Source organism: Pimephales promelas, chromosome 12 (genome assembly GCF_988280905.1).
Source record: "Pimephales promelas chromosome 12, fPimPro1.hap1.1, whole genome shotgun sequence".
Taxonomy (NCBI): Eukaryota; Metazoa; Chordata; class Actinopteri; order Cypriniformes; family Leuciscidae; genus Pimephales; species Pimephales promelas.
In genome coordinates, this window is record NC_142780.1 from 12,379,055 (window position 1) to 12,406,885 (window position 27,831).

The 27,831-nt window shown below is 40.6% G+C and overlaps 4 protein-coding genes and 1 pseudogene across 7 annotated transcripts in view; 1 reads left to right on the forward strand and 4 right to left on the reverse strand.

Annotated features, from left to right (window-relative positions):
• Positions 1-1,930: 1,930 nt before the first annotated feature.
• LOC120461088 (serine/threonine-protein kinase pim-3) lies at positions 1,931-4,734 on the reverse strand. The gene is given in 9 exon segments (XM_089118191.1): positions 1,931-2,022; positions 2,107-2,262; positions 2,676-3,057; positions 3,132-3,182; positions 3,297-3,379; positions 3,487-3,582; positions 4,011-4,148; positions 4,312-4,594; positions 4,693-4,734. Coding segments are annotated over 9 exon segments (1,323 nt in total).
• Positions 4,735-5,552: 818 nt separating this feature from the next.
• The window catches only part of LOC148976950 (uncharacterized), a 175,853-nt gene continuing 153,574 nt past the window's right edge, over positions 5,553-27,831 (forward strand). For 2 of the 3 annotated variants that reach the window (XM_089117512.1, XM_089117514.1), the window contains exons 1-3: positions 5,553-5,591; positions 7,590-7,690; positions 7,878-8,072. In XM_089117512.1, coding sequence (XP_088973638.1) covers positions 7,592-7,690; positions 7,878-8,072 — 294 coding nt within the window. In that variant the 5' untranslated portion in view covers positions 5,553-5,591; positions 7,590-7,591. Of the gene's footprint in view, positions 5,592-6,048; positions 6,097-7,589; positions 7,691-7,877; positions 8,073-27,831 lie in introns of those variants that run through there. The other variant, XM_089117513.1, reaches the window with a different exon arrangement.
• Positions 15,874-18,146, reverse strand: LOC120494953 (zona pellucida sperm-binding protein 4-like). Its single transcript, XM_039694295.2, has 8 exons — positions 17,342-18,146; positions 17,075-17,262; positions 16,904-17,001; positions 16,675-16,832; positions 16,406-16,598; positions 16,189-16,336; positions 16,029-16,101; positions 15,874-15,950 (listed from the first exon to the last, which is right to left on the reverse strand). Exons 1-8 carry the CDS (start codon positions 18,138-18,140, stop codon positions 15,874-15,876), a joined length of 1,734 nt encoding a protein of 577 aa, XP_039550229.2. The 5' UTR covers positions 18,141-18,146.
• On the reverse strand, positions 20,043-22,888 carry LOC148976951 (uncharacterized; annotated as a pseudogene). The gene is made up of 8 exons (XR_016145843.1): positions 21,511-22,888; positions 21,244-21,431; positions 21,073-21,170; positions 20,844-21,001; positions 20,575-20,767; positions 20,358-20,505; positions 20,198-20,270; positions 20,043-20,119 (listed from the first exon to the last, which is right to left on the reverse strand). The product of XR_016145843.1 is annotated as an uncharacterized LOC148976951 (transcript).
• Positions 24,778-27,058, reverse strand: LOC148976952 (zona pellucida sperm-binding protein 4-like). Its single transcript, XM_089118146.1, has 8 exons — positions 26,245-27,058; positions 25,978-26,165; positions 25,807-25,904; positions 25,578-25,735; positions 25,309-25,501; positions 25,092-25,239; positions 24,933-25,005; positions 24,778-24,854 (listed from the first exon to the last, which is right to left on the reverse strand). The coding sequence occupies exons 1-8, from the start codon at positions 27,041-27,043 to the stop codon at positions 24,778-24,780; spliced, it is 1,734 nt and encodes a 577-aa protein (XP_088974272.1). The 5' UTR covers positions 27,044-27,058.

Consider the following 27,831-nt stretch of genomic DNA (forward strand, 5'->3'; position numbering starts at 1 on the left):
CCTAGTGTTTGTGTGGAGCGCGCACTGCATGGGACTGAGTCACGGCGGCGAACACTTGCATTTTCCTATCGACAGTGGAACAACTTAAAATAATCTAGCATTTCTGGTCATATATAAAAAAATAGATTATACATAATACATTATTCGCAACTACTTTTATTTGTGTAAACTCACAATAACAAGAAAACGTGTATTTGTAAAATAGAATAAAACAATCGCGCTTTCATGATCTCCGGAGCGCGTCTCATAAATGAACTGAAACAAAAGTCTATCTAAAGCTTGAAATGTCCACTTTTAAACGAACAAATTCGAATCGAAAGCAAATACCGTCTGATAATACAATCTGAAAGGTGCATTTCTCTCTAAAGGTGCATCCTTTACAGCGGAGATGGAGATATGTTTAGCCACTAATTTAGAAAAGTTTATTTAAACAATAAAAATCCATCCTTATTTTTCAGTCTCAGACACGAGCCTATAAATCTTTTTTTTTTTTTTTTTTTGTGCACAAACACTTGGATAATGGACAGGCCTATGCATCAAAATCTTGTGTTTATTTGTGATAATCTTAGCCCTGTATTATTATTGTCTAACCTGTATTATGACTGACATTTGACGAATTGCTTTGTTTCTTTTTTTTGTATAAAAGCGTCTAAATATGTAGCCTAAATGTAATAATAATAGCCTAATTATTATTATTAGGCCTATTATTTGCGTTTATAAATAAATGAGTTCACTTAAGACAGGAATGTGTTAATCAAAAAATAATTTATCAATGTTTTATTTTTATAGGCCTATAACCTTGTGTTTGTGTTATATATTTATTTTTTTTGTATGTGAAGTCCTTTTAAAAACAATGCAATGCATCCCACATCCAAACAGGAGGCCTGGTTAAATCATGCGGCACACTCTGGGGGACGCGTCACAAACCCGTGAGTACAGATTGCGAAAGCGTGGGCACGGTTTATGAATTTGTGGGTATTGCAAAAACTGAAGGCACGGTTTACAAATCTGAGAGCACAGATTAGGAACTCGTGAGTAGCCTACGGTTTAATCCGTGGGCACGAATTGTTAAACCGAGGGAACAGTTTAAGAATTCGTGAGTACAGGATTGCAAAACCGTCGCCACAGATGGTTTTTTTTTTCTCCACAGGTGGCTTCCCAGGCTCCGTAATACTTTCAAGTTGTTTCCACTGTTGATAGGAAAGTGCAAGTGTTCGCGCCGATCTGCCATGCAGTGTGTGCTGCACACAGTCCGCACATACACTTTGTTTGGATATGCAGTTATCTAGGTTAAAGTTAGAGCGAGCTGCCATGCCAGACGGATAAGTCCTTTTCATGTTTAACAAATCAAATCATGCATTTTCTACCTACGATAAGCGACAAGCGCTGCACCAGTTTGGAGAAGGTAAAAGCATGACGAGCGTAACGAGAGAGGGGGATAAAGGGGATGCTGTCTGTATATTAACATTTCTGATTGTTTAAATGATCAACCCTCAGGTGTTCCCTTAAAAATGTCTGGCTTGTCTGTTCTATTGCGGCGCCTTTTTCATACAGGTGCAACACTGTTGTCCAAAAAACAAAAAAATGGTGAAGGGGGCCTTTGAGACATCCGTGCCCAGGGCACATCATCGCCATCATCCGTCCCTGGCTTTGCTACTTTCGACTAGCTGATCTCTGGCCCGGGCTCCGGTTTCAGCTGCCTCTGTGTGTTCAGCTCCTCCAGCATCCACACAGAACGGAGCAGATGTTGTAACCTAGTTCATGGTCCCCTTCTCTTTCTGTAAGTGATCAGGAAGATCTCTGCAGTTCCTGTGTCTCTCCAGCTCACCCTATAGAAATGAGCATAAATGTTTATCTACACTAATCCTAACAATACAATCCAAGCATGTCTGCTGTGATTCAGATAAGTGTAATGTCACTGGTCACCTGTTCAGTGCAACCAAGGATGGCGCTCGATGTCATCTAAACTGGGACGATCTCCTGCCGCGTCACTGAAACACCAGCTAATCAACTGACGGCAATCTGTTACACACATCACAGTCTTTAGGAACACAAAAGAACAAACTTATCCTGGATTTCTACTTCTGAATGTTTGCTATCTCTTGCCTATTGACAGTTCTCTAGGGAAGAAGACCGTCCGTGCCGCTCTGAAGGGAAAGCACAGGATGTTGTAGAGCGTCACCCCCACTGATCAAACAGTAGCCAGACCTGCATGATAGCAGTGCTGATCAAACCACTCGGGAGGAGCGTATTTAAGAGTATCTGAGAGACCCAAGAAGACCAGAAACATACACTGAAGAGGTTACCGTCCAAAAAAATTCTCTTTGTTTGATCATCAAAAGTTCATTGAACATCCACTGACAGCCCATTCTCACTCCCAAGGCGTCACATAACTGACGCCTTGGGAAGCATTTGACCATGCTTTAATATCTGACGCTTTAGGCGCCCTTTAGCGTCAGTGAGATGACGCCCTAGGATCGCGAGTACCCTACCCCCACCCCATACCTAAACCTAACCGCGTCCTTTAACTGACGCTTTTCTTTTAGCGTCAGTTAGATGACGCCGTAGGATTGCGCCTAATCGTAGGCGCCTAAAACGTCAAATATTAAAGCATGGTCAAAGGTGACGCCTTGGGGTGAGAATGTGTTGCCACTGAGCGTTTCCTGCAGTAACGCAGAGCTAATCTGCAAAGTATGTGTAGGCCGAGTCCTTTAGCAGGTCTCCACAACCAAAGTCCAGCAGCTTGATGTCATGGGACGCCATAGAAATCAGCAGGTTCTCTGGCTTGACGTCCCGGTGCAGGACTCCGCGGCTCTCGCAGTGTTTCAGAGCGGTGATCAGCTGAACCAGAACTTTCTTGGCCAAGCTCTCATCCACACAGCTGTTCTCCTCGCAGAAACTCTGCAGATCTAGGCAGGGAACTGGCCGTTCCAGGATCATGCTGTAGTGACTGCGGTGGTCAAACCACTCCACAAGCTGCAGGACGTTGGGGCAGGCAGGAGCTGAATTGACCCGGGTCATCAACGCCACCTCCAGCGGCCGCAGACCCTGACCTTCCTGCAGGGACAAAGGCTCCATTATATCCAGGGCTGAACGAAACGTATAAACAACAGATTCACACTGGAACTTACAACTTTCAGCCTCTTCTGGGTCCTGTCTTTAGAAACGTACTTGATTGCTACCTGTAGACGTATAAACCACAGTAAATCACACCTGCCTAATTGTGACAGATGACATTTACTGATATCAACATTTATAAAGGCTGTCTGAACAAAGGAGGGAAGAAAAATTCTTACTGGCAGTCCGTCAGACCAGCGGGTCCCAGCATACACAGAGCCGAATCCGCCTTGTCCCAGCAATGGGCCCTTCTCATATGCTTCTGTAACACACATGATCACAAGAAATGTCCTTAAGAGAACACATGCATCTAATGAAAAATCATTTAATAATCGAGCCATAATTTTTAAACGAAAAGCTTATTCTGACCTTTGCGAGGGCGTTTAGCAGGTCTTTTAAATGAAGTGGATGGACTTCCATCATCTTCGCTGCTGCTCTGCCTCTTCCTCTTCCTGTCAGCCTTACCTATGGAAACAGAAACACAGAAGACAGAGGTGCTAAATATTCAGGAAGCTCCTGGCTCAATATCTGCGTCGGGTCTGGCAGCGGATCCTGATAGCGATCATCAGAAGCGAGTCTCTCCTTACCAGCCATCTGAGTGGAAGCAGCTCTGCTGGATCTGGAGCGGCCTGAGGTTGGAATATTTCAGACTTAAAAAAATGTGTGTTTTTTTTATCAGTAATTAGTCACATCAAATTATTACTTTATTATTTTCAAATTTCTATTTTCAATGACGAATCATTTAATTATTAACAGAGACATAACTTTTTTTTTTAATAAAAGCTTATTCTGACCTCTGCGAGAGCGTTCCGCAGGTCTTGAAGTGGATGGACGTCCATCATCTTGGCTCCTCTGGCTGCCGCTCTGCTTCTTCCTCTTCCCGTCAGCCTCACCTGTGGAAACAGAAACAGCAAACACAGAAGACAGAGGTGCCAAATATCCAGGAATCTCCTTACTCAGCGTCTGCGTCGGGTCTGGCAGCGGATCCTGATAGCGATCATCGGAAGCAGCTCTGCTGGATCTGGAGCGGTCTGAGGTTGGAATATTTCAGACATCAAAACTTTTTTTTTTATCAGTAATTAGTCACATCAAATTATTATTTTATTATTTTCAACTTTCTATTTTCAATGACGAATCATTTTAATTATTAACAGAGACATAACTTTTTTTTTTTAAATAAAAGTTTATTCTGACCTTTGCGAGAGCGTTTAGCAGGTCTTTTAAATGAAGTGGACAGACTTCCATCATCTCCTACAACTCTCCTACAACTGATTCTACTACTCCAGACAACACCCACAAGGTGTTGTGAGAGGTATGTGAGAATCTCAAGGGCGGTCAGCATAGTTTGGGGAAGTTCAGGAAGACTCTCAATCTCTACAACCAGTGCGCTACCATCAATATCAACCTCCTCTCCACAAGATAGTTTTTGCCCAAGAAGCTCACATTGTTCCCTCTGGACCTTTCGATCAACAGCTTCCTAAAATTGAGCAGCACTCAAGTTTTCTTTAACCTCACATCTATCCTCCATCGACTGAATGCTACAGTCCTCTACAGATGACGCCTTGGGATGAGAACTTGATCCCTGTATCCCTTGAAAACCATATCTGACTGTTCCATGGCTTTACTCCAGAGCTTGAAATGCAAAAAAATATTTCTGAGTTGTCCGTATCCTGTTTGTTTTGTGTTCCCCTTAACTTATAACCTCACTCTCTCTTCCTAAATAATATTTGAATATCTCTCTGCAATAGCTTATTTTTGGCCTTAAACATTATCTGGGCTGATTGATAATAACATTAATACATCCCAAATAAGATTATTTTCGTTTTTTACCTTTTTTTTGATGATAATGTATTTCTATCAAACCATAGTTTTAATTTGTTCATTTCTATGCATCCTTCTCTAGTTGCTGTAAGTTTTCGCCCGAACAGAATATATTCCACTACAAATAACACCATCTTTAACAACTTAAATACTGAACATATGTCATTAATATACAAAAAATAAATAGTGTTGGTTCCAACACTGACCCCTGGGGGACACTACAAGCAATGTCTAAACATACTGACCTGGAGCTTCCCAACTTCACAAACTGCTGTCTCTTATTTAGATAACTCCTCACCCAGTGTAATCCTATCCCGTCATGGTCGATTGTGTCAAAAGCTTTTTTTAAGATTAACAAATACCCCATTACATCAGTTTTATGATCTATGCCACTTTCCTCAATTGATTCTATTATTGCTATCAATGTAGGTCTATTTAATCTGAATCCATATTGACTTTCAGTGAGTAATTGATGTTTATTTATGAGTATGGCCATACTTGACCTTAATATGTCACTTTCATTTTATTCAATGGGGTGTGCTCATTTCCAATCCGGTTCTGTGGGTTATGACTTCTATAAACACGAAGACATTCATTACTCATTTTCCAAGGGATTGAAGAGCAACGGTATCTACTGGTGAAGACATCTATAGGTAAAAGTAAAAGAAGCATATATTTGCATACTTTTTTCTATCTGTATTTTGATGTTAATTTAATTCATTAGTTTAATCTATGTCAAGTGTATTGACATGTCAATATTCAAGTGAATATTCAAAAGTCTGAGAACACCGCATTGTAAAAAACAAACAAAAAATACATTTTTTTTGAATATTACTTCTAAAAGTTAAGATAAGTAAATTAAGTTTAATACTACTAAACTAAAAAATAAGATTTTTTTTTTTTACAGTGTAGTTATTGTAATAGTAAATTACAATTTTTAATCCCAGGCACTTTAATTATAAAATCATGCAATCTTTGTTTAGAGTCTTTTATTCTGTTGGCAAGGCTTCAACACGTAAATGTTTACATTTTTGTTGCAATCCGGTTCTGTGGGCTTTGACTTCTATTTAAAGTATAAACACGAAGAAATGTATAACTCATTTTCCAAGGGTCAAACATAACACAAGATCAACATAATACTGGTGAAGACGTCTACAGGTAGAAATAAAATAAGCATGTCTTTGCATAAGTTTGTATCTGTATTTAAATGTATTTAATCCAGATGTTTAATATATGCCAATTATTCAAGTGAATAGATTCAAACGTCTGAGAACACTGAATTGTATAAAATAATTCCTTTTTTTTCTTTCTTTTTTCTTTTGCTTGGGATTTTTTGAATATTACTTAAAGTTAAGATAACTTTTAATTCAATTAGGTTTAAAGTATAAACACGAAGAAAATCATTACTCATTTTCCAAGGGATTGAAGATCAACATATACTGGTGAAGACGTCTACAGGCAGAAATAAAAGAAGCATATCTTTGCATAAGTTTTTTTTTCTGTATTTTAATGTTAATTTAATCCAGATGTTTAATATATGCCAATTATTCAAGTGAATAGATTCAAAAGTCTGAGAACACTGCATTGTATAAAATAATTCCCCTTTTTTTTTTTTTTTTTTTTTTGCTTGGTCTATTTTGAATATTACATAAAGTTAAGATAACTTTTAATTCAATTGAAATGCATTGGATAAATAAATTGGAACACTGAATTAAGTTTACTACTAAACTAAAAAATAAGATTTTTCTTTTACAGTCGAATAGTAAATTGCATTTTTATTTTTTGCAATTTAGTATACCTTAAAACTGCCATTTTTAATCTTAGGTACCTTTAACTATAAAATGATGCAGTATTTGTATGTGTGTAATAAAAAAATGCATGCGTGTGCTTATTTGAGTGAAAAACACAACTGCAAATCACAAATCCAACCGCTGTGTGCACCAGTGGATTTTTGCCTTTGTTGATATCTGGAATTTTGAGTTATCAACCTCAAATTTGGAACACAACTTGCTTAGATTTATGGCATTGGATTTCTAGCCATTCAAATCATAAATCATTTTCATAAACTTAAACCTATATATATATATTTTTCTTTTTAAATGTGTATATGTTATGTGACCTATGTGTACCTTATTTTAATTGACGTCTGGTTTTAATTAAAGCATTTATAATGATGTAAAAATTTACTGTAAAAAATATAACAATTGCACATTTAATGATCACAATATTTATTTGATATATTGAACTGAAAGTGTACAAGATTATAACTTCAGAGAATTTGGCATGAATACCACCTTGTGCTTCAGTGGACAAAATCTAGAGATCTGTTACCTATGAAGACTGCACAACCTAATATTTCTTATTTACTTTATAATGCTACTTTAATTTGAACATTTCAGAACCCTAAAACTTTATTTTAAATCAAACCTTTCTATTCTTAAACATTTAATTATTTTTTTTATTTGAACAACAATTTTTTAATAAAACTTGTTTGCAGAATAGTATTTATTATAGACAACATTTAGTTTAATCATAGAATGTTTTATCTTAATTGTAATCCATAAATAGTTAATTCCATAAATGTGTATGATATCAGATGTATCATTCTAACTCAGATTCATTTTAATTAATGCATATAATCTTTTTCTCAGACATGGAGAGTAAGCAGATGTTTTTAGTGGTTTGCGTGATAGGCTGTGCAGTGTCTTTCATTAAGGCTGAAGGCAGCATATCAACACCAACAACTTTGACTGTAAGAATACCATTTACCCCTTTACACAGTCATTTGGTTTAAATAACCATTATTAAACAATGATGGACAATTAAGTAATTTGTTTAGAATCAATATGTGATTGTGATGAAAGCAGTTTAGGCTGTTGATGCTGACAAAGGCAATACTAATATGTATGTATTTTTTTTCTGATTTTTCTTATTCATAGTCCAAAATCTCCCGCAATGAATGTGGAAAAACCAAACTGTGTTTGGACAACCCTAAAGGATGTGATCCTTCGGCTAGCTCTCAGTGTTTCTTCACCTCAGCTATCTTAACTAACATCAGCCTCACTGTTGAGCTCAGTGGAAACTCTACCGGTTACATCGCTTTAGCAGCTGGACTGACATCTACTATCACTCAGGTATGTAAAACACATTTTACAACAAACACTCTTCAATGCCTCTGTGGACCATACTACCTTAAAGCAAAGACAATAACTTGTTTTGACCAAATTCATAAAATTGAGAGCCGATTTGGTGCTCAAGAAACATTGATTATTATTATCAATGTTGAAACAGTTTTTGCTGCTTAATATCTTTAAGGAAACTGATAAGTCTGAATTAAGTATGTTCCCTTTTGAAGAGGAACCTCAGCGCTGCGTCATAGAGTTGATGCTATAGAGATGGCATCAGCGTGACCAGTGTCTGAAGAACGTCTAAACACACGTCAATAAATCCTTGGCAGACGACAGTCCATGAGATCTCATGCGGAGTATAAAGAGCGCCTGTAATACATGTTTCTCTTCAGGAGTCACGTGTTTGTATGTGCAATATACCACTTTGTTGGAGAAAGTTTGACTTCTGAAGGAGCTGTATGCACTCATTATGATACATCTAAGTAAGAAGTAAGAAGCTCTGTTCTTGTTTTATTCTCTCAGAAGGTATAGGAATCTAGCATTTGTAAGATCTCTTGAGGAAAAAGACTCGAGTGTCACTGACGGGAAGTTTTTCCCTTCTCCTGCTGGCTCTGTTGCTTTCATGTCTCATCTTCTGACCTGACTGATTAAAGTGGCATGTCTAATTCTAAGAAATAAAATACGAAAAGAGTTAAGGCAGGGTGTTATTAATAATCCACCTACTCCACTGTCCCACACATTTGTGACCAAATTATTACTCTTAGGTCTCCACATTGAGGTGTTGAGATAATGGGGGAATTTGTAGTCAGCTCGAACAGTCTCTCCCATGCACTCGAACTATTCACATGTGGAGAGGCTCTGTGAACAGCGATAATCAAGGATGCCCAAGTTGAAGAGCTGCTTGCGAGTTATCTCTCCTCTGGTGCTTCATTCTTTTTCAAGACTCTTCATGCCAATGAAGCGAGTGCATTTGGCTCTCAAGGGAGCTGAAAAAGCTCAGTTGCGGTGAGGGAATTCCCTTCTCGCTTGAACACTTTATAATAACTGCATGCTATGAATCATTAGTTAAGCATTAGTAAATAACTCATTCATCGTTTATAAAGCATTGTGCCTACATTAATAGCCATTAGTGAGAAGTTTATAAATACAGCTATAAATGATTTATTCTTTATTCTTTTGTACTATTTATAAGCATATCTGTAATGCGTTTAATAATTGTATTTTCATACTTTATTTATTAATGATAAATTTGTAATTCCTATATTCCTATTACATTATTTACAAATCAGTTATTTAGGAGTTGTCAGTGGTTCGATCATTTAGAAAGTGTAAGTAAATTATTAATAAACTATTTAAATGTTCATTTATACATATTATTATATAAATGTATAGTAATAGTTATTAAATGAGTTAACTATTTTTGTGAACTCACCTAAAGAGGAATATTTATGTAGTAAAGCTTTTACAAAGGTGATTTAAAGGCTCAGTTATCTTCAGAAAAGGAACGAAACAAACACAGGAATTATTGTATAATTATTGCGCACAATGTAGACAGGCTACCTCATGCCTGTGATGGCATTCCAAAAATTGTTAAAGAATATACATAAGCAAAAAAATACAATAAATGCCTGACAATCATACCAGTAAAGCTTTGATTCTATATGACTACTTCTCCAGCCAATAAAATAATTAATTTCTCTTACAAAGAATTTTAACATAATGCTACATTTCATTTTATATAATTACATTCCGGATAGTCATTAAAAGGCTATATTACTAAGTATAATAATAAACATGTAGCATGTTTTGTTGAAGAATGCTAATAATAGGTACTTAAATTCCAAATATCCATTTCTGAAAATCCCATATCACATAGATTTGTTTACACAGTAAACTTGTGGCCACAACAAAAAACTTGTCGCCACAACAAAACTAAGTGAACCGAACATGTCCCTTCCCAACATAATGGTCACTTCTCTATAAAGGGTGACTCGACATTTTATGCATAGTTAGTATACCTGAAATGACTGTTGTGATTTCTTTTCTGCAGCCTGAAAGAAAATAGCCAAATAGAAAAAAAAAAGGAAACTTAAAACAATAGAATGTATTATGCTTCCATGAGTTGGGAACGAAACTTCTATTCACTTAAATAATGCTAGCAGCAAAACAAGCTGATTGATAAGATGATTTGAAGCTGATTTTAAAAACATGATCCTGTGAAAAATGTTATGCTATTTAAAAGTTGCATTATATTGATGCTCAATTACTAATAATGGTTCTTATCAAGAATGTTGAAAAAAAAAATGAAAAATGCATCAGTTTCCACAATGGCAGCTTTTGTGGATAGTTAATGTTCCCATTGCGGGATCATGACTATCGCGGTGTTGAGGTCAAGACTCGCCTTCGTCCACGAAGGTGGAGACCCCATTTCCACAACCCACCCCAAGGGTGCCGTGTGGGATGGGCGATTGGAGAATTATAGTGATGGCTTCCCCGCCCGGTAACCAATACCTGTGGGCCCCTCACTCCTCAATCACACCGCAGCTGGTGGAGCTCCCAGTTGAGCGTGCTGGTGGTCCCTCTGTAATGGACCGACCAGCCATTTCATTCGGGGCCCCTCCAGAGGTCAGGATGCTGATTGCAACATCGGAGGAGGCGAGTGTCAGATGTTAAAGTCTCAATATTTTTTGTCTTCGTTGGATGAAGAAGATATGATGAACTTGCATGGTTGGTTAGAGTCCTGGTTACAAACTCCTGAGATTGTCCTTGGTTCTTTGTGAGCGAGTGTTCTCTCTCCTCTATAAGGCCGGATCTGGTTGGGATCCAGGCCTGCTGATGGAGGGGGAATGGGGTTCCCCCGTATCACCAGAAACAGTGTTTGCGGCTGGATGAAAACTACCAAGAGAGAGCGGTCACATGTGGAATGTCTCTGATAACGCCTGAAAAAGATAAGGGTTGGCTGACCAATAAGAAAGGTGAGATGTCTGAGAGGGAAAGCGGCTCTTAAGCCCCTTTTCCAGCAAAACATTTTGAGAGCCAGTACAGAGCCGGTGCCTGCACGCGAACCAGTTCTTTGTGTTTCGACAGCCAAACTGGTTCCAAAGCGGCACCAACTCTTTGCTGGACTAGAACCGTTCTTTTACCACGTCATGCTTACGTCGGGGACTGGGGTGGGTTTAGATGTGTTCTAAACATCTTTTCTGACCATCACAAAGCCAGGAGAAACTGCAGAAACACGCAAGCATTTTTATTTATTTATTTTATTTGAAACATAAGCAAAGAAGAAAACAGTCACGATATAGAACAAATAAATGGAAAGAGAAAAAGACACAAAAAAGACAGGGGTACGTAACTTATCAGAAAAGATTACATATCAAACGAAAAGATTAAAAGACTTGCATATTTCACTTGTTTTTAAAGTTTTCTTGGTATACGAGTTAGAGATAATCCCAAAGCAATGTACTTGCAAGCGTTTCTAGCGACGTACACAGTGACGTAACGACGTCGCTCTGGTCAGTGGAAAAACAAACAGGTTCTGAGCGGGTTCGCAAGTTGAACCAACTCCGAACCAACTTTGAACCAGCACCAGTTCCGAGCCAGTTTTTTTTGGGTGGAAAAGGGGGGTTAGTTGATTTATGGTCTTTGTCCCCAGTGTGCTTAGACTGTTCATTCAAGCTTAAATAGACATAACATATTCACATTCCATTCTAAGAGAAGGTAATGCACATAAAAATGTGAGTCATTAGGTGAGGATTCATTAGGTGGGAGGCATGATACAGGTAAGGTTATATTGACCGTTAGCTGGTTGTACAACCACATACATACCAATCAAAACATCCCATAGTGTTATACATAATAGTACACAAGACAGTAAATAATCACAGTTTCTGAGATGCATGTTCCTTCATAGATCAGAGTAAAACCGCAAAGTTTATTTAATTAAAGATTTAAGTCTCTCTCTTAAGCATGTGCATGTCAAGATGGCGGAGTGACAAGTCAAACTTTACAGGCTCTGATACATTTGTGTATAAGGCCGTTTATTCCTGGTCTGTGGTTATTGCATTTACTTAGTTAAATGCTTTAAAGTTTTTGTTGCTACTTTTGTGTGAACTATTGTTTTTTTGTAAGACTTTTCGCTTGCCTTTCTACGTTGCACTCGCTGAAGCGATATGGCGGGGAAAACTGGAGAACATGCTTATGTGTCAACAGATTCAGGTGTTGTCAGGGAGGAAACAGATGTGATGGAGGTTGAAGTGTCGTCTGCTAAAGATGCTCGACAGCAGACAATGCCTCACACCCCTATAAAGTAGACACCCCAGTGCAGGAGAAGGATGAGATTTCCACTAGCGTTCTTTACACCACCATCCAAAGCCTCAGTCGTAAGTTTGACGAGAATTCAGAATATATTCGTGCCTTTGAATTCCAACTGAAGGAAAACACTGATGCAATTGTGAAAATTACGCAGTCTCTGGATGCCAATACGACGGTGGTAAAAGGTGTTAAGGAGGATGTGGATAAGTTGAAGTCACAGGTGAGTCGTTTACACAAGGAAAACGAAACGTTGAAACAGAAATGCGTGGAACATGACCGGTATAAACGCAGATGGGGTTAATGGGGTTCCAGAAAGAGAAGACGAGGATGCCAGAAGTGTCGTGATTGATATTCTTTCAAAGATCGTCCGTAATCGTCGTAATAATTTTGTCCGTAAAATATGTGTTCTTCCAGTCATCAATTCTTGTAGCCATATTCTGAAAAAACAACTTATTTGCGGCCTTGTTAGTGTAACCATAGATGTTAATCAAGATGTAATTACATTCATTTACCTCAAGAACCACCATAATCCAGTGACCCTCGTTATTGCCTAAACTTGCAATCATTTCACTGTCCATTCGTTTAAACAAAAAGGCGACCCCTGCTGAGTGGGAAGTTCCACGAGAAAAAAAAAAGCCTCTCCACCCCATTGTGACTTCTAAAATCTCACATCTACATCAGTTGAATGAGTCTCTTGAAGAAAGAAACAATTGACTTGTGCTTGCTCCTTACAAAAAAGAAAAAGTGCCTTACGTTTAACATTACACCTAATACCTCGAACATTTAAAAATAACAGAGAAAAAAATATTAACTTGAACGAAAAGAATAATAATTTTAAAAATAAAAAAAAAACTGCTAGCTTTTAAATACCTCTTGCTCAGGCATAGTAACACATTTAAGGCCGACATAACATATGAATTTAACATTAGTCCTGGACTACAATGGAAAAAAAAAAAAAACCTTCAAGTAATAATTTTCAGTATTATCTTTGTATATAGAATTCTGAATGAAGTATACTAGTCCCCTACAATCGCATGATCTTTATCAAAGATGTTTACGGGCCTTGATATTCAGACACAGTCAGGCACATCACTGCGTTTATCAAGACTAAATTATTTTAGTAATAAAGATATTCTTAGTGAGAGAGAGCAGAAAGAACTTCACTCTCTCTTCATTTAGAGCTGGATGCTTTTTAAAAGGCTAAAGGAGCATTCATACGCTCAAAGTCCAGGTGCAGAGCCGGTCCAAGCCTTTTGGGGGCCTTAAGCAGAATTTGATTTGGGGGCCCCTCCCATTACGTGGAGTCACCTGTGTTTGACGATTATTACGCAATAATGATACATTAGAAATTAATACAGTGAGATTATGTATAAATACAAAATAAATAGGCCTACTTAATAAAAAATACATAGCCTACTTAAATATATATTTTTTAACTTTTACTTTACTCTTTTACTAACTCTTTGAAACTTCTTAAAACAAACTGTCTCAAAACATATCAAACAAATTATTTTCTAAAATAATGACAGCTGAGAAATCAAAAACACAATAAGAGAAGGGTTCAACACTGACAATTATTGTTAAAAACTGTAATAATATTATTTCTCAACTGTCTCAATACAGTGTAACTGTCCACAAAATCTTTATTATTATTATTATTGTAACAGACTTTGTTGGATTGTACATGACGGAATCCAACAAAGTCTGTAACTATAATACGAGTAATGATGCACTGGCGTTCGTTGTATGTGTGTGTGCAACGTATTTTTCCCCTCTGGGCTTGCCGTAGTTCAATTGCTGCCCAAAACATACCGTAAATAATCATGCAAACATACTTTTATCTTTCTCTTTTTTTCCTCCACCTATGTCCTTTTCTTCATTCTATTTTCGGCACCAGAGGGACACGTATTTTTTTGTGACATGGCTTAACATTACCGCAAGTCCGCAACTATGTGCAGTTGCACGCGCGAGGTGTCTAGATTACGCGCATGACTTAAATGCTGGCAGACACAGCAGCAGTTGTAGGGAGGTATATTGATCATGAAATCAGAATTTTCTTTTCTTTAATTATTCATTCATTTATGTCAATTGTTTAACTTTAAAAAAATATATTTTTCGACTCGATTGGGGGGCCCCAAGCAGCCGCTTAGTTCACTTATGCCTCGGGCCGGCCCTGTTACAATACCACAGAAGAAATATAATAAAAACTGTGCCTGGCATTTCACAAAATCTATTTGTGCAGCCGTCATGTTCAAGCTGTGGAAATAACCAACATACGCAATAGAGAAGTTTTCCCGCTGACGACAACTAAATGGACAGCGCAAAGAAATAAGCGCAGCCCACAAAGTCTGTAAACAAAGCTATACCAGCGAGAATTTCATCTCACATTCTGGATAAGAACCTCAAAAGCTGCTTAAATTGATGATTCAAAGCATGTAATCATCCATCCTGTTGCCAAATATTTCCAACAAACATGCACCGATGCCATGGTCGCTCAAGCACCACCTACAGAAATGGTCGAACAACTTGCGATACAACAGTTAAGGGATTAATGCTTAAATAAAGTCTACTTTTCAATAAACATTACTCAGACTAGCCTGGAATAAAACCACTATCACCCTGTACTCATCCTTTATCCCAAGATATGATTCTATACTTGTGACAAAAAAAGAAAAAAGCATTACAAAAAGCCAACAAGTGACCTTAAAGGGGGTTTGGCATCAATATATGCAGTTATGCTTGTCCAGACAAAAAGTCTTATGTAAAGCTTCAAACAGCCAGTAGCTAAAACCTTCATTTGATATGTGGAACATCAACAGGGGCCCAAATTAACAACTAGAACTTGGCAAATTGTAAAGTTAAAGAGGCTACGTGCGTTTCCTGAAATTTAAACTTGCGACTGACACCTGTGGCCAAAAAACAGAACTGCTCTCGCAACGCGCGCTTTTACGTGCACACTTCACTAGTCATCTGCTGCAAGGAGGTCAACATTGTTTACAGAGGTAAGAACATTGTTTGAGATAAAGTGTTCTGCTTGCGAGTGTAGGCTACTTGCTGACTAGCGGTGACGGCAGAGTGATCTGAAACGTTTTAACATGAAAGCGCTTGACGTCACATCCGCAGACAGCGCGGGAAGAGTCCGACCCGACAGAAAATAGGAAAGATAGGATACAGGCTTATAGGTGCACCCACTGTGAGCAGACAAGGTGTCAGTATGATCATCAGGAGATGTTTTAGTCATAAAATGGTAAAATAAAAAGGGTATTGTTACGTTTATTTTGGGGGGGAAAGCTGCATATAGCGTCTTGAAATGGCTTAGGCAGAAACTTGGCTTGTTTAGGTCAAGAATCCCAATGCACAAAAGAAAAAGGCTTAGTAGTGCAGCCCTAGAAAGTCAAACTGAGAACAGTCAGTCATGAAACATCCAACTCCAGTCAGAAATGAACACCAAAGAGAAACATGTTGAGTTTCATGAATTTTATTAAAACACCAAATTTCACTTGACCAGGTTAACTTCTCCACTAGAAACCACAGTTTGCCCACTAGAGATGGTCTTGACGTGCACGTCTCTTCCTGTAAAAAGTGGTAGAAGCATGAGGGGCATTTAAATAAGTTCTCGGTTCCTGAAGTCAACTTACGGCAAACACTCACTTTTCCTAGTGCAGCTTTGCTCACAGGAGCCAGAGGAGGGATGGCACACCGCTGTACTACAGTGGATGAAGATCTAACAGAGGGGGGGAAAGGGTTAAGCCGTAGAATACACTGTAAAAAGCGCTAATATTAAGGGTTGAGGTAAGGCTGCAGAGCATACGGTTTCCTGCAGAGGAGCCAGTGATGCTGGATCTACAAATGTGAACATCTTCACAACAAAGCGCTTGTAGTGGGTAGGGAACTGAAGACCAGATGATCCAGCCACTGGAACCAATGTGGTCAGGTAACGATCATCCTGGTAAGGGCATCTGAAAGGTAAAGAGGCAGTCAGAAATGCCTTACAGCACACTAGATGGATAAAGACGGGCCTTACTCACCCATCAACCAGAAGATCCCATTGGGGTAGACTGAGTGGACTGGGGGTTGATGTCGCCCAGCAACGTCCCAGCATCAGGACAATGTTGGGGTCGTTCCTCTCCAAAATGTGCACCTCAACATACACAGGCTCCCGCAGGACTTTTGTAACTGGATAATCTGCGTCACTGTAGTAGGACGTGTACGCCTCGTCCCCTGAGGAAGAATGCAGGGTTTAACTAGAAACTGGAATTTTAAAAAGAATTTAGGCATGCTTGGGACAAACCCTTACCTTCTGCACAGCCTTTGGTGACACATTGACCATTTGCCAGTCTAAGCTCCACCCTGAGGGGTCCAGGCGCAGCTACTGGTGGAGGTGGAGGAACGGTGTTGACCTCCACAACCAGAGCTTCCACAGAGGTAGCAGAGTACCTACACTGGAAGAGAAGCCTGGGCGACAAACAGTGAGCTTGTAGCATTTGTCATTGATTCACATTTATGATAAAGCGTACGTCACTTACTCAAAATGGCTGTCCCTTGTGATGGAACCAAGTGGTCCGACACCCACTTCATATGAGGAGGTCATTCTGTTTTCATACACCACATAGCCACTGTCCTCCTGCAAATAGTAACATTGTTGGCATGTAATCCATTCTAAGCCATGCAGAACAAAACCACAAGAAGCTACTCACCATCATGCTTGTGCCACATGCAGTGACTGGGAACTGGTATATAGCAAAGAAAGGTGTGGATCCCACAGGACTGCAAGCTGGATCATTTCCACCCAGGAGACGGACTGAATCCAGGCTCAATCGAGGCAGCGTAACATCTCTAGCCACCACCACCACAAACTGACCATCTCTTATACACTGGACAGTCACTGGAATGAGTTACAAGAGCAGGTTAATGCAGAGGACCGGTGTAACATGAATGCCTCTACATTGACTCTACACTCTTACCTGCCTTCCCATAGTAACACTGCTGTCCATTAAAGCAGCAGTTGATAGCAGCACACTCAGCACCACTGATACCAGGTGGTCCACATTGGATCTGCTCATAATCAGCTACAGTACATTTGTCAAGGGGCTCTGCCTTCACCACTGGGTACTTAGGGTGAAACTGCTGAGGAAACCGTTGACTAGCTTGCTGTTGAACTGACTGAGAAAACTCTTGACCTGCTTGCTGTTGAACAGACTGAGGAAACTGTTGACCTGCTTGCAGTTGAACTGACTGAGGAAACTGTTGACCTGCTTGCAGTTGAACTGACTGAGGAAACTGTTGACCTGCTTGCAGTTGAACTGACTGAGGAAACTGTTGACCTGCTTGCAGTTGAACTGACTGAGGAAACTGTTGACCTGCTTGCAGTTGAACCTGCTGAGGAAACTGTTGACTAGCTTGCTGTTGAAACTGCTGAGGAAACTGTTGACTAGCTTGCTGTTGAAACTGCTGAGGAAACTGTTGACTAGCTTGCTGTTGAACCTGCTGAGAAAACTGTTGACTAGCTTGCTGTTGAACTGGCTTTTGAACTTTCTGAGGAAACCATTGATTAGCTTGCTGTTGAACTGGCTTTTGAACTTTTTGAGGAAACCATTGACTAGCTTGCTGTTGAACTTGCTTCTGAAACTGCTGGTTAGTTTGCTGGAACATCAGAGCTTGAGGATTCCGGGGCAGATCACTCCACTTTGGAACAGCATGACAGAAAGCACAGAACCAAACACAAATTGCCAGAGACTGAACAGCAGACCAACTTCCTGCCATTGTTCAACAGCTAGTCACACTGCTGAGATGCAGCCCTTTGGTCTTTTTGTACTCTACAGACTTTGGGTAATTAATGATAATCCCTCCCTCTACATTAATAGTCATGATTCTCCAGACTTGCACCCCAGAGTGGGAGTTTACGCAACTAGGTGATTCCATTTTTACTTGTTTTTTCCACCCATTTGAACATACATAAAACCACATTGAGCTTTTTTTTTAGAATAGTATGCCAGTACAATTTCTGCCATTCTGAATTCAGCCTTATTTTTTCCCCGTCAGTAGCTGAATATTATATTAGATGTTTTAGCTATTCTGGATTGATTTTTTCTTCGAAACACATCATAGAGTTCTCGTGGCAACAGGCCTGTATATTCAGGGTATGATTCAATAACAACGATGTGCTAAAAAGAGAAACGTTTTTCCTTTTGATATTTTCGTGGGCGGATGACAACATAGGATGACCACCTCTCCCGCATTCTGCGGGACAGTCCCGAAATTGTGAGTTTTGTTCCGCAAGACACAAATAGTATCCTGCATTTCAGTTATGTTTGTATTATGATAATTTTTTTTCCATCCCTAAAATTACAATACCACAGAAGAAATATAATTAAAACTGTGCATGCCATTTCAAAATCTATTTGTGCAGCCATCATGTTCAAGCTGTGAAAATAATCAACATACGCAATCGTAGAGAGGTTTTCCCGCTTACGACAACTAAATGGACAGCGCAAAGAAATAAGCGCAGCCCACAAAGTCTGTAAACAAAGATATACCAGCAAGAATTTCATCTCACATTCTGGATAAGAACCTCAAAAGCTGCTTAAATTGATGATTCAAAGCATGTAATCATCCATCCCTTTGCCAAATATTTTCAACAAACATGCACCGATGCCATGGTTGCTCAAGCGCCACCTATAGAAATGGTCGAACAACTTGCGATACAACAGTTAAGGGATTAATGCTTAAATAAAGTCTACTTTTCAATAAACATTACTCAGACTAGCCTGGAATAAAACCACTATCACCCTGTACTCATCCTTTATCCCAAGATATGATTCTATACTTGTGACAAAAAAAGAAAAAAGCATTACAAAAAGCCAACAAGTGACCTTAAAGGGGGTTTGGCATCAATATATGCAGTTATGCTTGTCCAGACAAAAAGTCTTATGTAAAGCCTCAAACAGCCAGTAGCTAAAACCTTCATTTGATATGTGGAACATCAACAGGGGCCCAAATTAACAACTAGAACTTGGCAAATTGTAAAGTTAAAGAGGCTACGTGCGTTTCCTGAAATTTAAACTTGCGACTGACACCTGTGGCCAAAAAACAGAACTGCTCTCGCAACGCGCGCTTTTACGTGCACACTTCACTAGTCATCTGCTGCAAGGAGGTCAACATTGTTTACAGAGGTAAGAACATTGTTTGAGATAAAGTGTTCTGCTTGCGAGTGTAGGCTACTTGCTGACTAGCGGTGACGGCAGAGTGATCTGAAACGTTTTAACATGAAAGCGCTTGACGTCACATCCGCAGACAGCGCGGGAAGAGTCCGACCCGACAGAAAATAGGAAAGATAGGATACAGGCTTATAGGTGCACCCATTGTGAGCGGACAAGGTGTCAGTATGATCATCAGGAGATGTTTTAGTCATAAAATGGTAAAATAAAAAGGGTATTGTTACGTTTATTTTGGGGGGAAAGCTGCATATAGCGTCTTGAAATGGCTTAGGCAGAAACTTGGCTTGTTTAGGTCAAGAATCCCAATGCACAAAAGAAAAAGGCTTAGTAGTGCAGCCCTAGAAAGTCAAACTGAGAACAGTCAGTCATGAAACATCCAACTCCAGTCAGAAATGAACACCAAAGAGAAACATGTTGAGTTTCATGAATTTTATTAAAACACCAAATTTCACTTGACCAGGTTAACTTCTCCACTAGAAACCACAGTTTGCCCACTAGAGATGGTCTTGACGTGCACGTCTCTTCCTGTAAAAAGTGGTAGAAGCATGAGGGGCATTTAAATAAGTTCTCGGTTCCTGAAGTCAACTTACGGCAAACACTCACTTTTCCTAGTGCAGCTTTGCTCACAGGAGCCAGAGGAGGGATGGCACACCGCTGTACTACAGTGGATGAAGATCTAACAGAGGGGGGGAAAGGGTTAAGCCGTAGAATACACTGTAAAAAGCGCTAATATTAAGGGTTGAGGTAAGGCTGCAGAGCATACGGTTTCCTGCAGAGGAGCCAGTGATGCTGGATCTACAAATGTGAACATCTTCACAACAAAGCGCTTGTAGTGGGTAGGGAACTGAAGACCAGATGATCCAGCCACTGGAACCAATGTGGTCAGGTAACGATCATCCTGGTAAGGGCATCTGAAAGGTAAAGAGGCAGTCAGAAATGCCTTACAGCACACTAGATGGATAAAGACGGGCCTTACTCACCCATCAACCAGAAGATCCCATTGGGGTAGACTGAGTGGACTGGGGGTTGATGTCGCCCAGCAACGTCCCAGCATCAGGACAATGTTGGGGTCGTTCCTCTCCAAAATGTGAACCTCAAAATACACAGGCTCCCGCAGGACTTTTGTAACTGGATAATCTGCGTCACTGTAGTAGGACGTGTACGCCTCGTCCCCTGAGGAAGAATGCAGGGTTTAACTAGAAACTGGAATTTTAGAAAGAATTTAGGCATGCTTGGGACAAACCCTTACCTTCTGCACAGCCTTTGGTGACACATTGACCATTTGCCAGTCTAAGCTCCACCCTGAGGGGTCCAGGCGCAGCTACTGGTGGAGGTGGAGGAACGGTGTTGACCTCCACAACCAGAGCTTCCACAGAGGTACCAGAGTACCTACACTGGAAGAGAAGCCTGGGCGACAAACAGTGAGCTTGTAGCATTTGTCATTGATTCACATTTATGATAAAGCGTACGTCACTTACTCAAAATGGCTGTCCCTTGTGATGGAACCAAGTGGTCCGACACCCACTTCATATGAGGAGGTCATTCTGTTTTCATACACCACATAGCCACTGTCCTCCTGCAAATAGTAACATTGTTGGCATGTAATCCATTCTAAGCCATGCAGAACAAAACCACAAGAAGCTACTCACCATCATGCTTGTGCCACATGCAGTGACTGGGAACTGGTATATAGCAAAGAAAGGTGTGGATCCCACAGGACTGCAAGCTGGATCATTTCCACCCAGGAGACGGACTGAATCCAGGCTCAATCGAGGCAGCGTAACATCTCTAGCCACCACCACCACAAACTGACCATCTCTTATACACTGGACAGTCACTGGAATGAGTTACAAGAGCAGGTTAATGCAGAGGACCGGTGTAACATGAATGCCTCTACATTGACTCTACACTCTTACCTGCCTTCCCATAGTAACACTGCTGTCCATTAAAGCAGCAGTTGATAGCAGCACACTCAGCACCACTGATACCAGGTGGTCCACATTGGATCTGCTCATAATCAGCTACAGTACATTTGTCAAGGGGCTCTGCCTTCACCACTGGGTACTTAGGGTGAAACTGCTGAGGAAACCGTTGACTAGCTTGCTGTTGAACTGACTGAGAAAACTATTGACCTGCTTGCTGTTGAACAGACTGAGGAAACTGTTGACCTGCTTGCAGTTGAACTGACTGAGGAAACTGTTGACCTGCTTGCAGTTGAACTGACTGAGGAAACTGTTGACCTGCTTGCAGTTGAACTGACTGAGGAAACTGTTGACCTGCTTGCAGTTGAACTGACTGAGGAAACTGTTGACCTGCTTGCTGTTGAACCTGCTGAGGAAACTGTTGACTAGCTTGCTGTTGAACCTGCTGAGGAAACTGTTGACTAGCTTGCTGTTGAACCTGCTGAGGAAACTGTTGACTAGCTTGCTGTTGAAACTGCTGAGAAAACTGTTGACTAGCTTGCTGTTGAACCTGCTGAGGAAACTGTTGACTAGCTTGCTGTTGAACTGGCTTTTGAACTTTCTGAGGAAACCATTGATTAGCTTGCTGTTGAACTGGCTTTTGAACTTTTTGAGGAAACCATTGACTAGCTTGCTGTTGAACTGACTGAGAAAACTCTTGACCTGCTTGCTGTTGAACAGACTGAGGAAACTCTTGACCTGCTTGCAGTTGAACTGACTGAGGAAACTGTTGACCTGCTTGCAGTTGAACTGACTGAGGAAACTGTTGACCTGCTTGCAGTTGAACTGACTGAGGAAACTGTTGACCTGCTTGCAGTTGAACTGACTGAGGAAACTGTTGACCTGCTTGCAGTTGAACTGACTGAGGAAACTGTTGACCTGCTTGCTGTTGAACCTGCTGAGGAAACTGTTGACTAGCTTGCTGTTGAACCTGCTGAGGAAACTGTTGACTAGCTTGCTGTTGAAACTGCTGAGGAAACTGTTGACTAGCTTGCTGTTGAAACTGCTGAGAAAACTGTTGACTAGCTTGCTGTTGAACCTGCTGAGGAAACTGTTGACTAGCTTGCTGTTGAACTGGCTTTTGAACTTTCTGAGGAAACCATTGATTAGCTTGCTGTTGAACTGGCTTTTGAACTTTTTGAGGAAACCATTGACTAGCTTGCTGTTGAACTGGCTTCTGAAACTGCTGGTTAGTTTGCTGGAACATCAGAGCTTGAGGATTCCGGGGCAGATCACTCCACTTTGGAACAGCATGACAGAAAGCACAGAACCAAACACAAATTGCCAGAGACTGACCAGCAGACCAACTTCCTGCCATTGTTCAACAGCTAGTCACACTGCTGAGATGCAGCCCTTTGGTCTTTTTGTACTCTACAGACTTTGGGTAATTAATGATAATCCCTCCCTCTACATTAATAGTCATGATTCTCCAGACTTGCACCCCAGAGTGGGAGTTTACGCAACTAGGTGATTCCATTTTTACTTGTTTTTTCCACCCATTTGAACATACATAAAACCACATTGAGCTTTTTTTTTAGAATAGTATGCCAGTACAATTTCTGCCATTCTGAATTCAGCCTTATTTTTTCCCCGTCAGTAGCTGAATATTATATTAGATGTTTTAGCTATTCTGGATTGATTTTTTCTTCGAAACACATCATAGAGTTCTCGTGGCAACAGGCCTGTATATTTAGGGTATGATTCAATAACAACGATGTGCTAAAAAGAGAAACGTTTTTCCTTTTGATATTTTCGTGGGCGGATGACAACATAGGATGACCACCTCTCCCGCATTCTGCGGGACAGTCCCGAAATTGTGAGTTTTGTTCCGCAAGACACAAATAGTATCCTGCATTTCAGTTATGTTTGTATTATGATAATTTTTTTTCCATCCCTAAAATTACAATACCACAGAAGAAATATAATAAAAACTGTGCATGCCATTTCAAAATCTATTTGTGCAGCCATCATGTTCAAGCTGTGAAAATAATCAACATACGCAATCGTAGAGAGGTTTTCCCGCTTACGACAACTAAATGGACAGCGCAAAGAAATAAGCGCAGCCCACAAAGTCTGTAAACAAAGATATACCAGCAAGAATTTCATCTCACATTCTGGATAAGAACCTCAAAAGCTGCTTAAATTGATGATTCAAAGCATGTAATCATCCATCCCTTTGCCAAATATTTTCAACAAACATGCACCGATGCCATGGTTGCTCAAGCGCCACCTATAGAAATGGTCGAACAACTTGCGATACAACAGTTAAGGGATTAATGCTTAAATAAAGTCTACTTTTCAATAAACATTACTCAGACTAGCCTGGAATAAAACCACTATCACCCTGTACTCATCCTTTATCCCAAGATATGATTCTATACTTGTGACAAAAAAAGAAAAAAGCATTACAAAAAGCCAACAAGTGACCTTAAAGGGGGTTTGGCATTAATATATGCAGTTATGCTTGTCCAGACAAAAAGTCTTATGTAAAGCCTCAAACAGCCAGTAGCTAAAACCTTCATTTGATATGTGGAACATCAACAGGGGCCCAAATTAACAACTAGAACTTGGCAAATTGTAAAGTTAAAGAGGCTACGTGCGTTTCCTGAAATTTAAACTTGCGACTGACACCTGTGGCCAAAAAACAGAACTGCTCTCGCAACGCGCGCTTTTACGTGCACACTTCACTAGTCATCTGCTGCAAGGAGGTCAACATTGTTTACAGAGGTAAGAACATTGTTTGAGATAAAGTGTTCTGCTTGCGAGTGTAGGCTACTTGCTGACTAGCGGTGGCGGCAGAGTGATCTGAAATGTTTTAACATGAAAGCGCTTGACGTCACATCCGCAGACAGCGCGGGAAGAGTCTGACCCGACAGAAAATAGGAAAGATAGGATACAGGCTTATAGGTGCACCCACTGTGAGCGGACAAGGTGTCAGTATGATCATCAGGAGATGTTTTAGTCATAAAATGGTAAAATAAAAAGGGTATTGTTACGTTTATTTTGGGGGGGAAAAGCTGCATATAGCTTCTTTAAATGGCTTAGGCAGAAACTTGGCTTGTTTAGGTCAAGAATCCCAATGCACAAAAGAAAAAGGCTTAGTAGTGCAGCCCTAGAAAGTCAAACTGAGAACAGTCAGTCATGAAACATCCAACTCCAGTCAGAAATGAACACCAAAGAGAAACATGTTGAGTTTCATGAATTTTATTAAAACACCAAATTTCACTTGACCAGGTTAACTTCTCCACTAGAAACCACAGTTTGCCCACTAGAGATGGTCTTGACGTGCACGTCTCTTCCTGTAAAAAGTGGTAGAAGCATGAGGGGCATTTAAATAAGTTCTCGGTTCCTGAAGTCAACTTACGGCAAACACTCACTTTTCCTAGTGCAGCTTTGCTCACAGGAGCCAGAGGAGGGATGGCACACCGCTGTACTACAGTGGATGAAGATCTAACAGGGGGGGGAAAGGGTTAAGCCGTAGAATACACTGTAAAAAGCGCTAATATTAAGGGTTGAGGTAAGGCTGCAGAGCATACGGTTTCCTGCAGAGGAGCCAGTGATGCTGGATCTACAAATGTGAACATCTTCACAACAAAGCGCTTGTAGTGGGTAGGGAACTGAAGACCAGATGATCCAGCCACTGGAACCAATGTGGTCAGGTAACGATCATCCTGGTAAGGGCATCTGAAAGGTAAAGAGGCAGTCAGAAATGCCTTACAGCACACTAGATGGATAAAGACGGGCCTTACTCACCCATCAACCAGAAGATCCCATTGGGGTAGACTGAGTGGACTGGGGGTTGATGTCGCCCAGCAACGTCCCAGCATCAGGACAATGTTGGGGTCGTTCCTCTCCAAAATGTGCACCTCAACATACACAGGCTCCCGCAGGACTTTTGTAACTGGATAATCTGCGTCACTGTAGTAGGACGTGTACGCCTCGTCCCCTGAGGAAGAATGCAGGGTTTAACTAGAAACTGGAATTTTAGAAAGAATTTAGGCATGCTTGGGACAAACCCTTACCTTCTGCACAGCCTTTGGTGACACATTGACCATTTGCCAGTCTAAGCTCCACCCTGAGGGGTCCAGGCGCAGCTACTGGTGGAGGTGGAGGAACGGTGTTGACCTCCACAACCAGAGCTTCCACAGAGGTACCAGAGTACCTACACTGGAAGAGAAGCCTGGGCGACAAACAGTGAGCTTGTAGCATTTGTCATTGATTCACATTTATGATAAAGCGTACGTCACTTACTCAAAATGGCTGTCCCTTGTGATGGAACCAAGTGGTCCGACACCCACTTCATATGAGGAGGTCATTCTGTTTTCATACACCACATAGCCACTGTCCTCCTGCAAATAGTAACATTGTTGGCATGTAATCCATTCTAAGCCATGCAGAACAAAACCACAAGAAGCTACTCACCATCATGCTTGTGCCACATGCAGTGACTGGGAACTGGTATATACCAAAGAAAGGTGTGGATCCCACAGGACTGCAAGCTGGATCATTTCCACCCAGGAGACGGACTGAATCCAGGCTCAATCGAGGCAGCGTAACATCTCTAGCCACCACCACCACAAACTGACCATCTCTTATACACTGGACAGTCACTGGAATGAGTTACAAGAGCAGGTTAATGCAGAGGACCGGTGTAACATGAATGCCTCTACATTGACTCTACACTCTTACCTGCCTTCCCATAGTAACACTGCTGTCCATTAAAGCAGCAGTTGATAGCAGCACACTCAGCACCACTGATACCAGGTGGTCCACATTGGATCTGCTCATAATCAGCTACAGTACATTTGTCAAGGGGCTCTGCCTTCACCACTGGGTACTTAGGGTGAAACTGCTGAGGAAACCGTTGACTAGCTTGCTGTTGAACTGACTGAGAAAACTCTTGACCTGCTTGCTGTTGAACAGACTGAGGAAACTCTTGACCTGCTTGCAGTTGAACTGACTGAGGAAACTGTTGACCTGCTTGCAGTTGAACTGACTGAGGAAACTGTTGACCTGCTTGCAGTTGAACTGACTGAGGAAACTGTTGACCTGCTTGCTGTTGAACCTGCTGAGGAAACTGTTGACTAGCTTGCTGTTGAACCTGCTGAGGAAACTGTTGACTAGCTTGCTGTTGAAACTGCTGAGGAAACTGTTGACTAGCTTGCTGTTGAAACTGCTGAGAAAACTGTTGACTAGCTTGCTGTTGAACCTGCTGAGGAAACTGTTGACTAGCTTGCTGTTGAACTGGCTTTTGAACTTTCTGAGGAAACCATTGATTAGCTTGCTGTTGAACTGGCTTTTGAACTTTTTGAGGAAACCATTGACTAGCTTGCTGTTGAACTGGCTTCTGAAACTGCTGGTTAGTTTGCTGGAACATCAGAGCTTGAGGATTCCGGGGCAGATCACTCCACTTTGGAACAGCATGACAGAAAGCACAGAACCAAACACAAATTGCCAGAGACTGACCAGCAGACCAACTTCCTGCCATTGTTCAACAGCTAGTCACACTGCTGAGATGCAGCCCTTTGGTCTTTTTGTACTCTACAGACTTTGGGTAATTAATGATAATCCCTCCCTCTACATTAATAGTCATGATTCTCCAGACTTGCACCCCAGAGTGGGAGTTTACGCAACTAGGTGATTCCATTTTTACTTGTTTTTTCCACCCATTTGAACATACATAAAACCACATTGAGCTTTTTTTAGAATAGTATGCCAGTACAATTTCTGCCATTCTGAATTCAGCCTTATTTTTTCCCCGTCAGTAGCTGAATATTATATTAGATGTTTTAGCTATTCTGGATTGATTTTTTCTTTTGAAACACATCATAGAGTTCTCGTGGCAACAGGCCTGTATATTCAGGGTATGATTCAATAACAACGATGTGCTAAAAAGAGAAACGTTTTTCCTTTTGATATTTTCGTGGGCGGATGACAACATAGGATGACCACCTCTCCCGCATTCTGCGGGACAGTCCCGAAATTGTGAGTTTTGTTCCGCAAGACACAAATAGTATCCTGCATTTCAGTTATGTTTGTATTATGATAATTTTTTTTCCATCCCTAAAATTACAATACCACAGAAGAAATATAATAAAAACTGTGCATGCCATTTCAAAATCTATTTGTGCAGCCATCATGTTCAAGCTGTGAAAATAATCAACATACGCAATCGTAGAGAGGTTTTCCCGCTTACGACAACTAAATGGACAGCGCAAAGAAATAAGCGCAGCCCACAAAGTCTGTAAACAAAGATATACCAGCAAGAATTTCATC

Bases quoted from the DNA above. Each gene is read 5' to 3' on its own strand.
- LOC120494953 (XM_039694295.2), bottom strand. From the start codon at position 18,140: ATGGCAGGAAGTTGGTCTGCTGTTCAGTCTCTGGCAATTTGTGTTTGG. The intron at 16,833-16,903 runs GTAAGTGACGTA...TTTGTCGCCCAG, and splicing joins ACAAGGGACAGCCATTTTGA to GCTTCTCTTCCAGTGTAGGT. The intron at 16,337-16,405 runs GTGAGTAAGGCC...TTTACCTTTCAG, and splicing joins TGGGATCTTCTGGTTGATGG to ATGCCCTTACCAGGATGATC.
- LOC148976952 (XM_089118146.1), bottom strand. From the start codon at position 27,043: ATGGCAGGAAGTTGGTCTGCTGGTCAGTCTCTGGCAATTTGTGTTTGG. The intron at 25,736-25,806 runs GTAAGTGACGTA...TTTGTCGCCCAG, and splicing joins ACAAGGGACAGCCATTTTGA to GCTTCTCTTCCAGTGTAGGT. The intron at 25,006-25,091 runs GTATGCTCTGCA...CCCCCCTGTTAG, and splicing joins TGGCTCCTCTGCAGGAAACC to ATCTTCATCCACTGTAGTAC.